The 17,792-nt window shown below is 44.8% G+C and overlaps 1 protein-coding gene across 3 annotated transcripts in view; it reads left to right on the forward strand.

Moving 5' to 3' along the window:
• Positions 1-9,183: 9,183 nt before the first annotated feature.
• ATOSA (atos homolog A) overlaps positions 9,184-17,792 on the forward strand; it is a 48,166-nt gene continuing 39,557 nt past the window's right edge. The window contains exons 1-2 of one of the 3 annotated variants that reach the window (XM_083870748.1): positions 9,194-9,268; positions 11,134-11,337. Coding sequence is in view for 1 of the 3 variants with exons in the window: in XM_083870746.1 (XP_083726872.1) it covers positions 9,253-9,268 (16 nt within the window). In the remaining 2 variants the exon portion in view is untranslated. Of the gene's footprint in view, positions 9,269-11,133; positions 11,338-17,792 lie in introns of all 3 variants that reach the window. The other 2 variants (XM_083870747.1, XM_083870746.1) reach the window with 2 other exon arrangements.

The following is a 17,792-nucleotide window of genomic DNA, read 5'->3' on the forward strand; positions in this document are numbered from 1 at the left end:
TAGCTACAATATTCCAACTGTATTGCTAGTTTGAAAAAAATATCCAGCCTAATTAAGGAAGTATTGACTTCCCTATAAATGTATATGCTGATCTTGCTTGGTTTGGAGTTCTAATTGACATCCAAAGGTGAGCAATTTAATAAGTTTCTGCAAATTTATTTATTTTAGTATATGTACCATACTTTACCGCCTTTGTTTGAGATCATTGAATGAATGTAAGTTTCCCTTCCCCTTCAAATAACGTTATGCAACATGAGAACTAATCAACTGTAAGGATTAAAATTATAATTGACCTGGTGTGAAAGTAGGAGAGAAAGTTCTACCCAGCACAGCCTGAGCTGAAATTCTAGTTGCTTCTGTGTGAAGAGGAGCTGACCTTTGTATATGACCAAGGATTTCACTATTGATGACATCTGGCAGGCACAGAGATTTATATTCATACATATATTTATTTATTTTCACCTAGTGAAGCACAATCAGGACTTTCAGTATTCAACTTTAATGCTCTTTTTTTTTTTTTGCTATAGTTACTATTATACTCTCACTTTGAGGATGTCAAACTCCTGAAAAAAGCAATTGTTTTTCTTCAGGTACAATTTTCTTCAGGTACTTTTCTTCAGTAAAGCTTACAAACACTATGCTTGGGGTGAGAGACAGAGGCTTTGTGTGCAGCAAGGAAATTTGGTATATGAAGACAGTGGAGCTGGGCCCAGGATTGATATAACTGACCTTGCCAACAAGTGAGGTGGGCCTCGGTATTCTTCACTATAGTCATAGGATTACAGGACAGCAGCTCATGAGTGGAGTTTTAGGGAATATTTTTATGTTAAAAAAATGAAGAGAAATAAACCCACAAAAAATTGGAACCACTTAAACCCGAATCTGGATTTATTTCACATTTCTGTTTTGAAAAAAATCCAGTCCTGATGACTATGTGCAACACATTCTGTTCAGTGCCATTTCCATTCAGTCTTTACTATTAACACATAGTGTAGGCCACTAAAAGGCCACGAATATATTAGATAGACTATGGTTAATAACGATGTGATTAAAATTTTTAGAACAAGGCCATGGCAGTTTTCCATAGCTCTGACATTTACCTAATAAGCCCCAACTCACTGACTACTTTAGTAAATGATACACGACTTCTCTTGTAAACCTGGCATGGGGTTACATTAAATATTGCCTTGTATTTAACAACGTGCTACTTTCCTGCCCTACTCTCATAAGTCTAGTAGGAGTTGTGGCCTTAATTTAGCTTGGGTGGAACTATAGGTTGGACTTGTTGTTCCACCAAGGTAATTGCTTTTCTACATAAATGAATTATCCTTTTCATTTACAGTGCCCGTGGAAAGTCGTGTGTAATTTCCACACGCTCAGCAGTGTGGCTGTGGCACTCCTTTAACATGTTGTGCACATGCTCACTGTGTCAGTTTTGTCCCCGGTGCCACAGCTCTGCTGCAGGGTGACATGTATGACAAGCTGGCCCTTTGGAGGGGTGCTGGCTCTGCCTCACTGCTGGCCTCCCATACAAAATGGGCACTAATGTGACACAGGATGAGCACTGCCTGAAAATGGCAACTCCAAGGCCTTCCTGACAGGCTGACCCGGGTGGCAGCTCTGCAGAGAGCCATGGAAACTCAGTAAACATTACTTGTGGTACAAGCTCTGGTAGCAGGGGAGGCACAGGAGGGCAAAGGCTGCCAGCCTGAGTCCTGCTGTGAATGAGGGAGCTGCCTGAGAGGCAGAAGCTGGCTGGGATGTGCCACCAAACTGGTGCAACGCAAAGCCATGACCCAGCTGCTGCAGTAGGACAGGGAAAGTAAACAGGGCTGGCAGAGGCACCAGAAGGTGAACTTTGTGAACTCCTACCAGATGGAGTTACACCAGCAATTAATTTGGTGCAATTACTTCCACACAACTGTGTTGGAAATTATTGCAAGATAGATCAACTCATTAACAATAGGAAAACAGCATTGCAAAACTCCAATCACCCCCTTCCAAGTGTTATGCATTCACTTTCTACTGAAATTAATGAAAATAATGCAAATGACGTGCCTGGATTCCTGATGGATCACTGCATTGAGTAATTGGGGTACAGCTCCCGGATGTATCTGCTCAGAAGTAAACACAGTGATGAAGGGAGAGAGATGACCTAGACTGAAAACAGTTCTTGTGCTTCCATTTTCCCCAAACCTGCTGCTGGCAATATCTTGCTGTTTCTCTTGGCAGACATACATCTCCAGCTTCTGGTCAAGGCCTGCTGTTGCTACAAAAACTTCAGCTTTAATATGGAAACCTATATGTTTTCTGATTAATATTTCCATCAAGCTTAGTCCTGGATAAACATTGTGTAACATTAGCATTCATCAGTGGACTTGCACAATCCCCTTGAAAAAACATTGAAAATATATTTCAAAAACCTGCTTTCAGCCTAGAATGAATATTACAGCCACAGAAAGGATCTTCTATGTAAAAGAGAATATTTTTCCCCTCTTTCAGAGACTGATGAACGATTCACAAGTCAATCATTTGCTTTTGAGTGCATTATTGCCTGATTAGTCAAGTGCTGATGCAATTAAACTTAATGATCGTGCTGAGTAGGTGTCTGCTTAGATTGACATTTAAAAAGAACAGTTCATTAGTAGTTTTGTAAAACAGAACCTTTCTTTGTTTTAACCATCCTATTTCTATATTTCCATTGCTACCAGTCACCACTCCAGATGAGACTGCACTGTTCTCGTTTGGAGCTGATCTAATTGCACATCGCACATCAGCTACTAAAGAAACATGCAAAGTTTATGAAACATCAGTTCAGGAGTTGCTCCAAATAGAGAAGAGATTATGCAAGTTACTTTTCCTAAGGTGAATTACAGACATGCAGGAAGGGTTCAGTTTCTGTTGGCAAGGAGGCCTGACTGATTGCTAGACCTCAGCCTCTGGAAGACTGGCAGAAGGAGAGATTCCATCCTGAGAGGTGCTAAGCTCCTGCTGCTGCTGCCAGGAGAGTAAAGAAGGCACAGGGCATCCCATGTGACATGGGGAACTTGAGGAGCAGCACTGGACATGGACCAGGTTGTTTCCAACGAGAGGAATCTTCTGTATGTAAACAAAGTTTCGTAGCAAAGTATTGAGTCCAGGAAATCATTTCTGGTGAGGAGAATAAGCTTTCCATCTGAGAAGGGTGCAATTACTGCTCTATTGTTCTCCTAGTTCTTCCTCAATTTAGTGTTGGCTGTGTCTCCAGTGAGAAAGTACTGCTTGGAACCTAAAGGAATTTGAGAGAACACACAGAGAAAAACAAAAACCCCAAGATGTCATTTTACATTTGATTTCGAAAAGTAAATTTAGCAGGTGAGAACATGTTAATAGCTATATGTTTTTGCTTTGAAAAGGACAATTAATAGTGAAATTAAACAATGGAGGACTTTGGTAGGAACTGCATGGAAAGAAAAATCCCTGTAAATTAAAAGACAACCAGAATCTAACAGTAGAGCAGCTGTTGGTTTACGCTTTCTATGTTTGTTCACTCTCTTCAAAATATTTAACACTATGACCACAATTTGTGTATTTCTAAGAAAGAAAACTAAAATATTGCAGCTGCTACTCTGTCACAGATCCTGATTTTCCAGACGTGGGACAGCCTTCCTGTAGAAGTACCTTCATTGTCTTAATTGATGCATTTGCACCAGGGAGAGCTGATGCAACGAGTGACAATCAAGGCCACGGGTCACCAGTTCCAGAAAATAAGTATCTAAAATTAGGTGCCTAATTCCATAATTAGGAACTTGAGTAGAGGTGGAGTAGTTTTTAAAAACACTGCAGGAGTGACAAATTCTGCTGAAGTAAATTTGAGCTGGAGGTGAGTTTTCCTTTAAAAATCAGGCTGTTTCATTTAAATGTCTGGTATTGTTACAGGCATATTGGACATCCTGGGTTGAAGGTTTGAACTTCCCATCCCAAAGTATAATTGTATCAGCCTGTACCCAGTGTGCAGAGCACTCATCATGTAGTGCTCTAAAACATGAGTATATTCCATCCTGACAGACATTATTGTATGAGCGTGTCTGGGGACTCAAAACAAAAAGATTAGAAAAATACACTTTCCTCCCTTTGATCCTGAGTCAAGCCACAAATGTAACAGAAGTTTAAGGGTTCAAAAGAGTGCTGGAGGGTAGCTTTGTGGAGGAATTTCTGCATGGGTTGGGGATGAATACAGAACAGGAAAACCTCCTCTACAGCACCCACCAAAAGGTCTTCCTGCCTCCCAGACCAGTGGGGAATAAAGCAAGGTGAGGAGCTCTGAGAGGACTGCCTAATGACACTCATGGATCATGGCATGACATAATGAGCCAGGTTACCTGAAAGCTGTAAGGATGGGAAATGCAGTTGGGGTGTTTCTAATGTATTTTTAAATCTTAGTGGGTTGATGCTACTCAAAAACTTAAATCAAGCTGTTAAATCAAGATCACTGGGGCTAAAATATTTACTCATAAGTGCTGGAGGCTGAAGCCAACAGCATAACACAAAGGTTGGTAGACATAAAGAAGACAATTGTCTCAGGCTGTCCTTGCTATTTGGCTTATAGGTATCTTGAGAAAGAATAATAACAAACTCTTTTCTGCTCAACTAAATCCCCTTATCTGTATTAAGATAAGGGTTTATAATTCAGTTTCAGTAACAGCTTGTAGGAATCTATTAGTTGTTGTGAATTAATAAATTCCCATAAGTACGTAACTCATTTCTTTGCAGTGGTTACTACTGGTGACAAATGATAGTTGATTCTTCATAGGGTTTTTTTAGCACATTTCAAATTTGTTCCATTTCATACTGTACCTTCCAGTCTATTTCTGATTGTCTTCATCCTTTTGCAATAATATTCTCCCAACTGCAGTAGCATTATACCACAGAGGTGGCAGCCATGTCAAAAGCAGTTGTGCCACATCATTTAACAGGCAGTAATTGTCTCCAGGAATCACAGGAATCTTGATCTGCTGAATCAGACATCACTTCTTTGACAGCTAAAGCTGAAAAGACACTTGGGATGGAACCTAAAATACACTTTGTTTCAGGTTGCAGGGACTGTGCCAACAGCCTACAGTGCTGAAGAAAACAGCCATATATTTATCTTGGGTTTTTTGCTTCTTTTTAAACTGAATTTCTATATGAAAAAGACTTATGAGACATCACTGTGTCACGCTGCCCCAAGTGAGGACATTTTAAAATCCAATGGCCACTTTGAGACAGGTTTCACACATGCTCTACTGTTCACAAGAGAAATAAAGGTCTGACACATTTCAGGAAAAGGAAATAGAGTGGCTCTGTTAAGGAGTCCACCAAGAAGGAAGCTGCCACCAAAATTCAAGTACTGTGTGTACTTGAGAGCCACTTTGTCCACACAGCTGCTACAGCCTAAGCTCTCACCTGTTTAGACAGTGAGGTAAAGCTACCATGAGACAGAAATGGATGAGAAACCTGGTTTTGTCCCTGCTTGTGCTCCCAGAAGTATATGTTGGTCTGGACTTGGCAGTGGGAGGGCAGTTAAAGTTCTGTTTGTGTTTCTAAGCTAATCCTGCTTTTGTGTGATGTGTAATGTAACCATGTGCTTTTCGGATATTTAAGTTGATGTTAAGCTTCTGAGGTCAGAAATGCATTTCAATACTGTCATTGCTCTCATAAGATTTCCAAGTGTGTGTAAGCAAATTCCTGTGGTTGAAGCCCCTTATCCCATGTATTCATGCAGTATTTATGGTTTTTTTGTGACTGGGAGGAAAACTATGGATCCAAGGACATTTTTAGCTGTTTTACCCAAACTAAGTGCACAAATTTGTTTGGGGTATTTATCATTATTTTGCTTTTCTTATTGTATAATTAGATATCTGTGATCATTTTAAGTTTTGTGTTCTGCTTTTTTTCAGATGAATTATGTGTCTATGTGGATAAAAGGGAAACAGTCCTTCTCCATCTGAAGTGAAGCAGGACCTGAAGGATGTATCTCAGACAAACCTGTGGCTCTCAGGGACCAGGAATGCACTGACTCAAAAGGGGAAGCTGAACCTGAAGTCTCCTACATGGTCACATAGAGTAGGACTGCACACCAGATGTGGCTTTCTCTCATCATATGCCTTAAAACTTTTTTAATCACAAGTGGTTTTCAGGCTGGCACTTAACTTCCCACTGGCTCGAACTCCTAAGAACTAGGAGGTAATGGGAAGCTAGCTGGCTCATTAATTAAAATGGAAAAAGTACTTTGAGAGCATTTTCCTCAAAGTGGGGTCCATTTGTGTGTGACGAGCTGTTTTATAAAAAGCGCCAAGGTGAGATTAAAACTTTTAAAACTATTAAAAATAGTATGTGAAGCTTAATGGCCAAATAGCTACAATTGTAATTAAATAGTAGAAAGGCAGATTTGGTTTTGGCTGTAAAACCAATATTAGAACAAGGTACAAACTAATTTGCAGTGTCCTACAGCAACAATTAGTGTCCTAAAGGATGTGACTTTTCATTAGGATGACTAGGAGGATCTGACAGGTGGCTGAATCATGCCCACTGTAGTCACGCTGAACTTCATCTGCATGCACCCACAGTATTTATTGCTCAGTCAAATTCTTCCTTTTATAATTCTGGATTGCCACATTTGCAATTACATTGCATCCGGCAGAGAGCTCTGAGCTCTGTAATTACCAAACACGTCCGCAGCAGTCACACAGCAACAGAAGTGACACTCATGTACTTAGAGTGTAAAATCAAAGCCCTGCACCTCCCACTTGCCCGTGACTGAACTGAGAGGTGTTTACTGCACAGGTTATTCTGTGAAGGACCCTCCCAGCGTAATGATACACAACTGATAAATAGAGAGAGGGAAATAGGTGCAGTTCATACAAGCCAAACAGTGCAGATCTGAGTTATTCTGGAACTTTGCATTCTTTGCAATACCTCCAGTGGCTGCTCAGCTGGCTGAGAGAAAAGAGTGGCTGTGCAAAGCCCGGATATACAGGATCTACAGGGATCCTGGCACACCAGAAAGATTCAGGAGTTGGCTAGGCCATGAGCAAGGGTCAGAAGACTTGGGTAAGTCACACTGTGTGTAAGTCACCTTGTTGTAGGGAGTGAGTGCCTTCCATAGGGCTCAGGCTGTAAGATGGGATGTTTGTGAACAATCACAGTGGAAGGAATGACCAGCGTAACGACTGGAGATGTGCCAGTGTCTATGTGCATCCCACCTATGGGACCATCTAAAAGTATGAGGAACACTGTATTTTCTCATCTGTTTTTCTGATCGAGTCCAAATCTGAGTAACAGAGCTGTCCATGACAGACCTGCCCTGGCTGTGGCGGTCTCCAGGTGAGCTGTACGATGACATTCCAGCTCTTCTGCAGTACAGCTTCGCCTGTCGAGCAGTTCTTTCTGCTCTCCAGAGGCCGCTTTAGCCGGCCTAGATCTGTGACCCGGTGGAAGAGGGATCCCCATCACCAAGGCGGTTTGTTTCCCATTTTCTGCGGTGCATTTAGCAGTGCACCTGCAGCACTGGGGCGGAGGAGGGGTCCGCCCCCCAGCCCCGCTCCTGACCTGCTGTACCAGGCGGGCCTGACGGGAGGGACGGCGCCGGCTCGTCCCTTTCAGGGAAACCTGAATTTCTGCTGGATTAAGGCGGTTGTGTAACCGCAGCCCAGCTGACTCCATTGTTCCCCCGCACAATGCACTTATCGGCGTGGAGTGAGCGCCGAGCTCGGCGCCGCCGGGCAGGGCCGGGCCGGGCAGGGCAGGGCGGGCAGCGCTGCCCCGGGGCAGGGACACACCGGGCTCGGCATCCCTCCCTCCCTCCCGGCGGGCACTTCACACCTGGGATCGCCGCTCTGCGGCCGCCCAGACAATCGCGCATTTAAGCCCCGGCGGTGATGGGCTGGGGCTCCTCCGGGCCGGCCTGGGAGGACACGCGTGCGGGGCGGAGAGGGCAGGCCGGCCAAAGGCCGCGGGAAAGGCGCGGGCGGGGGGCCGAGACATCCCCCCTGGAGCCGGGTGAGTGAGCGAGGGGCCGCTGCCCTCCCGGGGGGGAGCCGGACTGTCACAGCACTGCACCAGGGGGGGTTAGGGGAGAAGGGACCGTGCCGTTTGCGCCAACCCATAAACCCGTTTGCAGTGCGGGGTGTCCCCGGGCAGGACCGGACCGTGCGGAGCCGTGATGAGCCGAGCCGCGCTCTGTTGCCGTGACAACCGGGCTGCTCGCCGGGCGGGCGGGGCATTGGCCGCCGCGGGCACGTGGGGCGGCGTGGGCCGGGCCGGGCCGGGGCGGGAGGAGCGCGGGGCGGGCCGGGCGCGCAGCGGGGCCCGCGGTCCTGCCGGGCCGGGGCTGCATTTCCCCCCCTTGGCGGGTTCCTCCGGCCGAGCCGCGGTGCCCCGGCTGCTCTGTCCCGTCCCACTCCGCCCTGTCCCGCTCCGCTCCGCTCCGCGCCGCCGGGCTGTGATGTGTGTGCCCCGCTGGGCGGGAGGCGGGGAGTGCCCGGCGGAGAGGAGGGGAGTTAGTCAGCGGCGAGGAGGAGGAGGAGGAGGCAGGGCTGGAGGCAGAGCCATGCAGAGCGGCGCCGGGCGGGCGGGGCGGCCTGTGTGACCGGGCACACGGCGGGGGCACGGCCCGGGCGGCAGCGGCGGGCCCGGGATGGAGGTGCGGCGCTGCCCCCCGCCGCCAGCCGCCGGGCCGTGACGGGGCGGGGGCCGGGCCCGACGGGGCGGGCGGGGGGCCGCTCGCTGCCTTCCCCGGGGCAGGCGGGAGGGAGGGGACTCCGGCAGGGGCTGCCGCCGCCTGCGGCCGCGGTGACTCAGAGCCGGCGCGGCCGGGGGTGAGCCGAGGTCTGTTGTGGGATTTTTTTCCCCGGCAGGTTATAAATAGCCCCGCGCCGCGCCGTGTCACGGAAGGACAGCCTGGCCGGGCGCGGGCACAGGCACAGGCACAGGCCGCCGGCGCGCAGCCTCCCCCGGCCCGCCCGCGGGCCCAGCTGCCGTAGCGCCGGGGCCGCCTCCCGCCCGCCCTGCCCGTGCCTGCCGTGCCCGCTCCCGGGGCGCCGCTGACACCGGCCGGGCACCGCTCACGGCCCGGCCCCACAGCCCGGGCACCGCTCACGGCCCGGCCCCACAGCCCGGGCCCCCACACGGCCCAGCCCCACACACGGCCCGGCCCCACACACGGCCCGGCCCCCCCGGGGACACCCGCACGGCACCTCGGCCCTGCCAGACCTCGCTGAGGCAGCGGGGAAGATGAAGCCGGAACGAGGTAAAGGGCTTATCGCTACCTTTCTTTTTGTTTGTTTTGTCTGTAGGGGTAGACAGCCCGGTGTTTGGTGTCGGTGTTGCCGCTCTATTGCCCTCCCCTGTCATTGGGGGGCTGGGGAGGATCCAGGGGCTCGGGCTCGGCTCGGGAATGCCGGGGGGAGCGGGGGGTGACAGCCCGTGTCCTGCCTGCCCTTCGCCTGGCCATTGTCTGGGCTGCAGGGAAGGGAGACAAGCGCCGGAGCGAAGGGTTTTGCCTGGGAATGCTGCAGTCCGTGTGTCACACACAGCCCTATCCTCAGCCCTGCGGTGCCCAGCCGGGAGCCGCCAAAGGCAAACCGGGCATCGGCAGACAAAGCCAGCAGATGTGCAGAAATGTCCAAATATAGCTGAAAAGCACCCTGAAAATAACCACCACTTACATCTGTGTTGTTTTATAAACCGACAGTGTTTTTTTCCACCAGTTATAATGGAGATATTTCATAACAAGCACGGTGAAATACAATTTTTTTCACGATTGTTTGGTTACATCTTACCGGATTACTGACATCTGGTTTTACAGAAAAATCAAGACGGCAGTCTACGTATGTGTTTATAACACTTGAGCTCTTTTGCCGTATAGCAACAGCTGCTGATGCCCCTAGAGTTGGAAATATGTCATGACTTCTATTTTGATCCACAGGAGCAGTGATTATTGATTCGTGTTAAAAAAAGATATTTTTTGAAGCAAATCTTACGAGTGCTCATCGTCTTATTCCTAATGTTAATTAAAACCAATAATCCATGTTTCCTAAAGTTTGGATGATTCTATTGATTATCTGGTTGCTTTAGTTTAAAAACGTGCTCTATTTTTGTTATAATCACTTAGTGTTTTGAGAAACACTTTTATATAGCTCAGATAGTCGTGTATTAAATGCTAACACTTACATGACATACACATCTTAATTAGGTTTGTCAATGACATGTTTGCTAATAGTGACACTGCCTAAATGACCTCTTAGGTGGATTTCTTGTCTATGTGCTGCAAGGATTATATGGTGTGATGATAGCACAGATAGTACAGAAGCAATCATAAATTAATGGGGTTTAAATACTTTGGTTTTGAAATGGGCCTTTCTCATTGCTTTCCTCCTTGTCTCTTAACTGCCTAAACCTTCACACCATCTACTGCAGCAAGGCTGGTTGTTTTTAGAATCTTTAGATTTTGATAGCAGACACTGAAGTTTGAAAACTGTTTACTGTCAGGGTGAAATTATATTTCAAAATAATCAGGTAAAACCCAAGTCAGTATTTGCACCTTTAAAGTGTCCTGATCTAGCAGTTCAACATCTGCATGACCTTTGTGTATTCCTTTCTTTAATTTTTAGGAAGAAGGAGTTAGAACACTGGAAATATTTTCAGTTAGTGTATGATAAGTTATCAGATGCTTTTTTAAACCATTATGGTGTAGAAGGAACCAAATTTGTACAGAAAGCAAGTTATTAGGTTGCTGGGGTAATTTTTGTGGGTTTTTCTTTTTTTTTTTTTTTTTTTTCCAGTAAGCTGGGAGATAATAAATTGAAATTCTTATACACTATAAAGTGTTTACCACAAACTGGACAAAATCCTTCAGAAGTTATGTCTTGAAATTAGCTTCTAAGATAGTTAACAAAAGTCTTGAAATAAATCATGGATCTTGCCAAACGTGGGAGGGTATCTCCAGCCATTTTAGTGGGTCCCTCCAGCTTAACTGTGTGCTAATAGAACAGAGCAATGCCACGCACAAAGGGGGTTGTGAAAGTGCTGCCTAAATGCCACACACGGCCCACAGAGACTCTTAGGAGGCACGAATCATGCAAATGTTTACATGTGCTGCTTTCTGCATAGCAGCTGTACCACAGGACACGAGCAGTCAAGTGTGCAGTCACCTGCTTCCAATCCAGCTATTCCAATTCATAGCTGAGGGCAGAGGACAAGCAGACCACTCAGCTTGCCACAGGCTTCACTTCTCTGCAGAGCCTCAAAATCCTGAGGAGACTGTAAGTTCACATTCCAAGTAAAGCATAAAGAAGGAGACTTTAAACAGGCTTGCAGGTGTGTGTGTGGGTTTTTTTTGTTTGGGTTTTTTTTTTTTGTTTTGTTTGTTGTTGTTGTTCTTACAAATAATTATATCAGAATCAATTTGGAGCAGAGGGATGCAGTTCTTGTTAGAATTTAACTCAGCAGTGCACTGAAGGTTGTAATGCCCAGGCACATTGAGAGAGGTATGGTTTAGCCTTGGCTGAACCACCAGTAAGGTTCTTGCTATCCCCAGCAAAGATGGATGATGCAGGAGAAGAAAGAAGCGATCTAATTGTGCAACTGTTTTTATCAGTGGGAAGTGTTACAGAATGTTTGAATTTAAGGAGATGAGAGGGATAGACAGAAATGAAGAAAATATGGGAATTTGGCTCTAAGGTACTTATGTCCCTCTATAGGAGGGAGAGTTGGAAAATTGCAGCTATAGAGCTGTAATATATGAGAGCAGTATGGAGAGGATGGAATATGGAGCTCTGCATAGCAAGCCTACAGAGCAGTTTTGTGGGTGAGAGAGAGCAGGAAGAGAGCTTTGAAAGTGCAGGTAAAAATGTGGACTCACTCCTTTGCTGTGCAGAGGCACGGGGCATTCCCAGGATGTATCTCATGAGCATCACTCAGGATGTAGCCATCAGGTGGGGTTTGAGTGTGGAAGGACTGGTTGCTCTGAGCACATTCCCAGAACAGTCTGTACTGGATCTAGGGAATGCAGTAAATCAAATACTGATGGCTGCTGCTCAGCTTTACCTTCCCTGTGCTGCCGTTCTTAAAGTGAAGTGTTGAAGCATCTTAAAATACAGCGGTCATATTTCTTCAGCTGATGCTTCACTGGTGCCAGGGAGAAGAATGATCTACCTCCCTTTCTTACATACAATGTTTTTGGAGTAATGTATGAGTTTGGGGTTAGTTTTGGTTGGGTTTTTTGTTTTTGTTGAGTTTTTTTCTTTCTGCAGTAATAACATATCAGGTTACCTGGCTTTGATCCATGATATCATCACGATTTGGTTTCTGCAGTACAGCTGCCTAGTCAGCTGCTTCGTGCTGCATGTTTGGACTGCTGTTTCCTTTCTCAAGTACAGAGCTTTGCTCTTGCTTCTATTGAACTTCGTTCTAATGACTTCTGGTCGCTTCAGCAGTTTATTGAGTTTGGAAGACAGAATAAGACTTTGTAGCAGAGCGCTTGCAAAGTTTTCCAGCTCAGCTTTGTTCATAAACTGTATAAACACGCTGTTTCACCATCAACATTAATGAAAACATTGCATAATGTCAGCGTGATAGCTCGCTGCCAAACTCAGAAGGCTTGTTATGTACTCTTAGAGTACACTTGGTGCACAACTGGAAAAAATCTTGTGGTTTAGATGAATCTACAGTATAGTCATATTTTAATGTGGAAATGTTACAAGACATCAAAAGTTTTACTATAGTCTAAATAGCTGGGAGTTATTGCTCCTTCCTCCTCCCTCCCCCTCACTGCATGAATGATCAGTTAAAGGAGGACAGGCTTGTTTGTCTCTAAATGCATGCTGGCTGGTTTTTATCACCTTATTCTAGTCTTTTCTTACTTTTTTATTGCCTTGCTTTGTTTATTCCTCTATTATTTTGTTTTTACTTACAAATTAAAGAAAAAGCAGTCCTCTCTTACTTTCTGAAGCATTAATTCCCTTCTTGAGATTATCCTAATTTACAGAAATGACTTTCTGTCTACAAGAGAGGAATAAGCAGTCTGAAGATTGCTTTTTGTCTTCTCCTTCCTTCTTTGCAAGTCAAACTCGGATATGTGCCTCTGGCTCTGTTTGTAGTAACTGGGTTAAGGGACTTCTGCCACATTATTTGGTGGGTTGGCATGGAGAGAGGTAACTCTTGGTTCAGCAAAACTCTGTTTACTGCCTCCTGTGGGAAACATAGCTGAGGCATTTTGGGATGTATCTGTGGGGAGAGCTGGAGGAGAGATTAATGAACAGTTGATGGAATTTAGATTCTTAGGAGGAGAGTTGGCCTGGGACTGGGGGAAGTGAGCTGAACCAGTGTGTTCAGTTGAGGAGTTGGTTGTTAATTTAGGAGATGTGGGTAAGGCCCTTGTTTTTATAAGCATAAGATATGCCCTGTATTAACTGGGGAAGCTGTAATGGAAAACTTTAGCAAAGATGATGTACTACAGAGTATGCAGATTAGGAAGTGAAAATATATATTGGAAAAGGATGTGTTGTTTTAGTGTCCTATATTGAACTGCAATACAGGCACTTTAATTTTGTAGTATCTTCTCAGTGAAATGTCACAAAGCACTTAAACTTTTCCATGGCGGAATGATGTAGCCAGTCAACAAAGTCATAAACTGGAAATGAGCTGCTTCCTGCTCAGTGGAGTTGTCACTCCAAAGGCGTTTGGGCAATGCTTGGGGCTGGGTTGCCACAGGTAAGTGCAGGTTGGGTGCCAGTGATCTGGGGTGACGCTGTGCCTGCCCCAGGAAGCCCTGCAGGGGAACAGGCTCTGCCGGGCACGTGCGGGGAGCTGCGTGTGCCCAGGGAGCCTGCTCCTCCTGCCTGGACTGCTTTCCAATGAAACCAAACCTTCCTTGCTTTTCTCAGAAAGAGAGAGAACCTGTAACTGTTCAGGGTAACAAACCCCACTGACCCAACCAAGCTGACAGGTACTGCACTCAGATTCCTTATGAGGCATGAAGCCATCGAGCGCTAAGCTTTGGGGAGAGCAGATTTGTCCTGATAACAGATAATAAATAGATGCAGGATATGAGTGAACAGGAACAGAAGCCTTTTCTTTTTAATTGAAGGTGGAGTCAAGATGCTTTCAATACAGCTCTGTCCTTGCTCCTGAAAAATGGCAATATAAACTCTCTTATTAAATTTCTACCTCAAGCACTTAACTTGGAAGAATCCTTAGCTTTTAACATTTTAAAAATATTAGGCCTCAAAAAAATTAAAGTGTATTAATTTATAGAATGGAAAGATCTCAGGTTTTAATTTGAAATGCCAGCTTATATTAGTTTTCTTACCTGTTCTGGAATTTGTATTTAGCTATTGACAGCAAGGCAAGTCTTCCTGTTGTCAAAGTATTTCTTGGGTTGGAATTGTGCTTTTATCATTGTTCAGCAGTGAGAGTTCTTCATGGTGTGCCCGTTTCTCGGAGAGAACCATCCTGGTAACAACTTTACCATTTTTTTGTAGTTTGTGTGGTGTTCTCCATCCATACTCGCTGCCTTTGGCTGTTGTTAAAACAGATGCTGCTGAAGGGGCATTTGGGTGGATATTTTGGGGATTGTGGATATGCCAAGCCCATAGGCTTGGAATATATAAACTGACCCTTCTGACCATATTCTTTACTTGCTGAAGTGAGAAATTTTGGCATGCCAGATCAGATCCCTGGGGTGAAACATATTAGGTTGGACTTTGTTGTTAAGGGCAGTGTTGACACTATTATTGGATCTGAGGTCCGCCAACTTCTAAATGTTTTTAAAAATAAGCTAACATTTATAAATACAGATTCTCATGAGACACAAGAGTTTGCTGCCAAATGAAATTCTGCTTATTAAAATTAGAAGTCTTCTGTGAAAACAGAGTAACTGATGAGAACAAACCAGCTATATGACATTTGTTAAAAGAACTTGCTCTGTCTGCTTCACTGTTTATAAAATGGTGGGGTTTTTTTTTTTGTTATTTTGACAAACTTCTACTAATAGCAGCCATTTACTGGTGGAGAAGAAACAGCCATAGCCTTTTATCTTCTCAGCAATGAGTTTAAGGTAACAGTCCAGCTATTCTTTTAGTCCATAAAGTCTTGCAGTTTAACTGTAAATATAGTGATAGTTGTATCACATTCCAATGTGATACTTGATAAACTATGTTTTTTTTGGATTTTGGAAAGCATCTCACATAATTGTCTTTCAAGGAGATGGTAAATTGTTCAGTCTTTGCAGGTTGTTTAAATTTAATGTTTAGACAGAACCCAGTTTTTAAGTTAAAATTGTTTTAGAAGTGCATGTACAGTTGCATGGTTACCTTTGTACTACCCAGTATTGAAACTTCATGTATTAGTAGGCAGTTAAGGATGAGTGCAAATACAGAAGAGTGCCTCTTGGACCTGGGTAGGTAGCTGGACTTTGGAAGATGTCCCTTTCATCACCTACTCCTCTTTCTGTTGGTCTCATGCAGGGTGGCATGACTGTAGCTACAAGCACATGGCTGAAGCCATGTGAGTTATTCTTGCTCTGCAATCAGAACTGCACTGAGATTGGAAGAGATTTTTTTTTTTATAAAGGCTACTTGTAAACAGTATAAATGAGTTGTAAATCATGAAAATTCTCCATCTTTTCTTAACAATTCAGATTTAACCTGACCAAGTCAAAACCAACTAATTTCCTTCTATGTTTCATGGGCCAGACAGTTCTTTGGCTAGTGATTTTTCATGCTGACTTTGGGGCCAAAGCTGGTTCAAGTTGCTGTCTGGGATGGTATAACAACATTACATTGACTCAAAATGCAAAGATGTAATAGATGAGGATTATCCCCAAGAGGATGCTCATGGGGATGATTTGGAGAGGGAGCTGTGCATGAGGCAGCTGAACACATGGGGAGGGAAGCACTCTGTATACATGAAATACTGATGACACTTTCATGTCTGTGCTGATTGTAGGAGTCCTTATAATGAATAAAGGCAAACAATATAGATTCACTGAGAAATCTTCTGAGCAACTTTGTTTCTTCAAGAGCAGCAAGGGGACCTCTTCCCCCTCATGCACATTTATTTTGTTTTGAAAACTTTCCTTGACGTGGGCAGGCGTGCAATCTCTCTCTGTCCAGGTATGCAGTACCTAGTAACCATGGGGCAGTTAGGCTTCCCTCTTAGCAATGATCAAGGCGTTTCCCAAACCTGTTGGCTTTTTCTAAGGAAAAAAATTAGTTGGGTTTTCTTCTGAGGCATAAAAAGGGAGAATATATCTGAAATAAGCACTCTCTGGTTGCACATGAGCAATGTCATCTGCTTTACATTACACAAGTTAGTAATCTTTTTTCCATCAACATCCCTGGGAACCAGGTTGGTAAGTGAGTCCATTTTGGATAGTGAACTACTTTAGGGAGACTATGAGGAGGTGACTGCTTGTGCTAGTTTAACCTCTTAATGGTACTTGCTGTGTATGCAGGGATTCCTTTTGCCCACTGATGAGCCTTCAGGATTTCTAGGACATTATTTCACACTTCTCTGTGCTGCAACAAATCAAGCTTCCTTCTCAGAATGCTGTGCAAGTATCACGTTGTTTTGTATAATGGGGGCAGGAAGGGCAAAAAGAGAGAGAACTTCAGTAGAATTGAAGATGGCCAGTATTACCCCATATCCTCAGTACAGTCAGCACCACAATGGGAGGAGGTAGAATGACAGCTGGTTTCTTTTGAGGGACAGGGGAAGGAGAAGGAGAGGTGCAGGAAGAGCTGCTGTGGTCAGCAGGCTTTTTTTCAGAGCAATGGGAAGCCCTTCTCCCCTGCCAGGTATTGTTCTCCTTGATTCCCTGCCAGGGCACCAGCCCAGCAACGCGAGTGAAACAAACCGTGGCTCAAACTCACACTTCCAGGCAGGTCAGCAAGTTTGGTGGAAGGCTTTGTTTGCAGACTCAGGGGGCCAGAGAGGGTGTGTAAGAGCAGTATCTGAGTAAATGTCTGTGATGGCTACTTGCCATAACTTCTGTTAACAGAGAGCAAAGTTTTGATACGTTGGGCTGATTCTTTTTTTATAATGTGCAGTTTTCTGTAAAGTTGCAAGTACTGGTGCATTTTCTTTGCACGTTAGATCTAAGTCTTTAAAACTCCTGAAACTTCAAGGCTTCTATTTACTTGTTCTTTATTTTAAAAATTTTGATTAAGTAGTTGAATTTGAGGGTCGGGGAGAAGAGAATACTTGCATCAAGAAGGGAAGAACTTCAGTAAATATTACAGTTATGTGGAATAAAAGAGGAGGAGTTTCCTATCAATAGGAGCTGAACAGGGACAAATTGAAGATCAGCATGGATTGGGAAAGCAGTTTGGTCAAAGGGATTGATATCAACACTCATGCTGCTCAAAGGTAAACCCTTTTTACTCTGCTGTAAATGTCTTTAAAGTTGAGCTTCAAGTATATTTTCTATGCAGGTTTTCCCACTTCAGTTGCCTTTTAGTGAAAAGTATGACTTTGCTTTGTTTTAATTTGAGGGGGAAACAGCTTCTTCCTTTTGAAGCCCATGCTATTTGACTCGCCAGAGGAATTTTGTTTACCGTGGGGAAAACATGAGAAACAAAATATCTGGAGAGCTAGAACTGGAAGAAAGGCCTGGGTGATGGTTGCTACCACAGCTGTACTCAGAGTGTAACTGCCTACACCATGCTAATGCAAGCAAGGTGTGCGGGAGCCCTCTGAGGTGTCTGCTGGTAAAAAGTGGAGGAGTCAAATCAAATAGCTAGTTCATGCAGGTGGAACAGGAGAAATAGTTG

The sequence above is a fragment of the Zosterops lateralis genome, assembly GCF_965231275.1.
Source record: "Zosterops lateralis genome assembly, chromosome: 13".
Taxonomy (NCBI): domain Eukaryota; kingdom Metazoa; phylum Chordata; class Aves; order Passeriformes; family Zosteropidae; genus Zosterops; species Zosterops lateralis.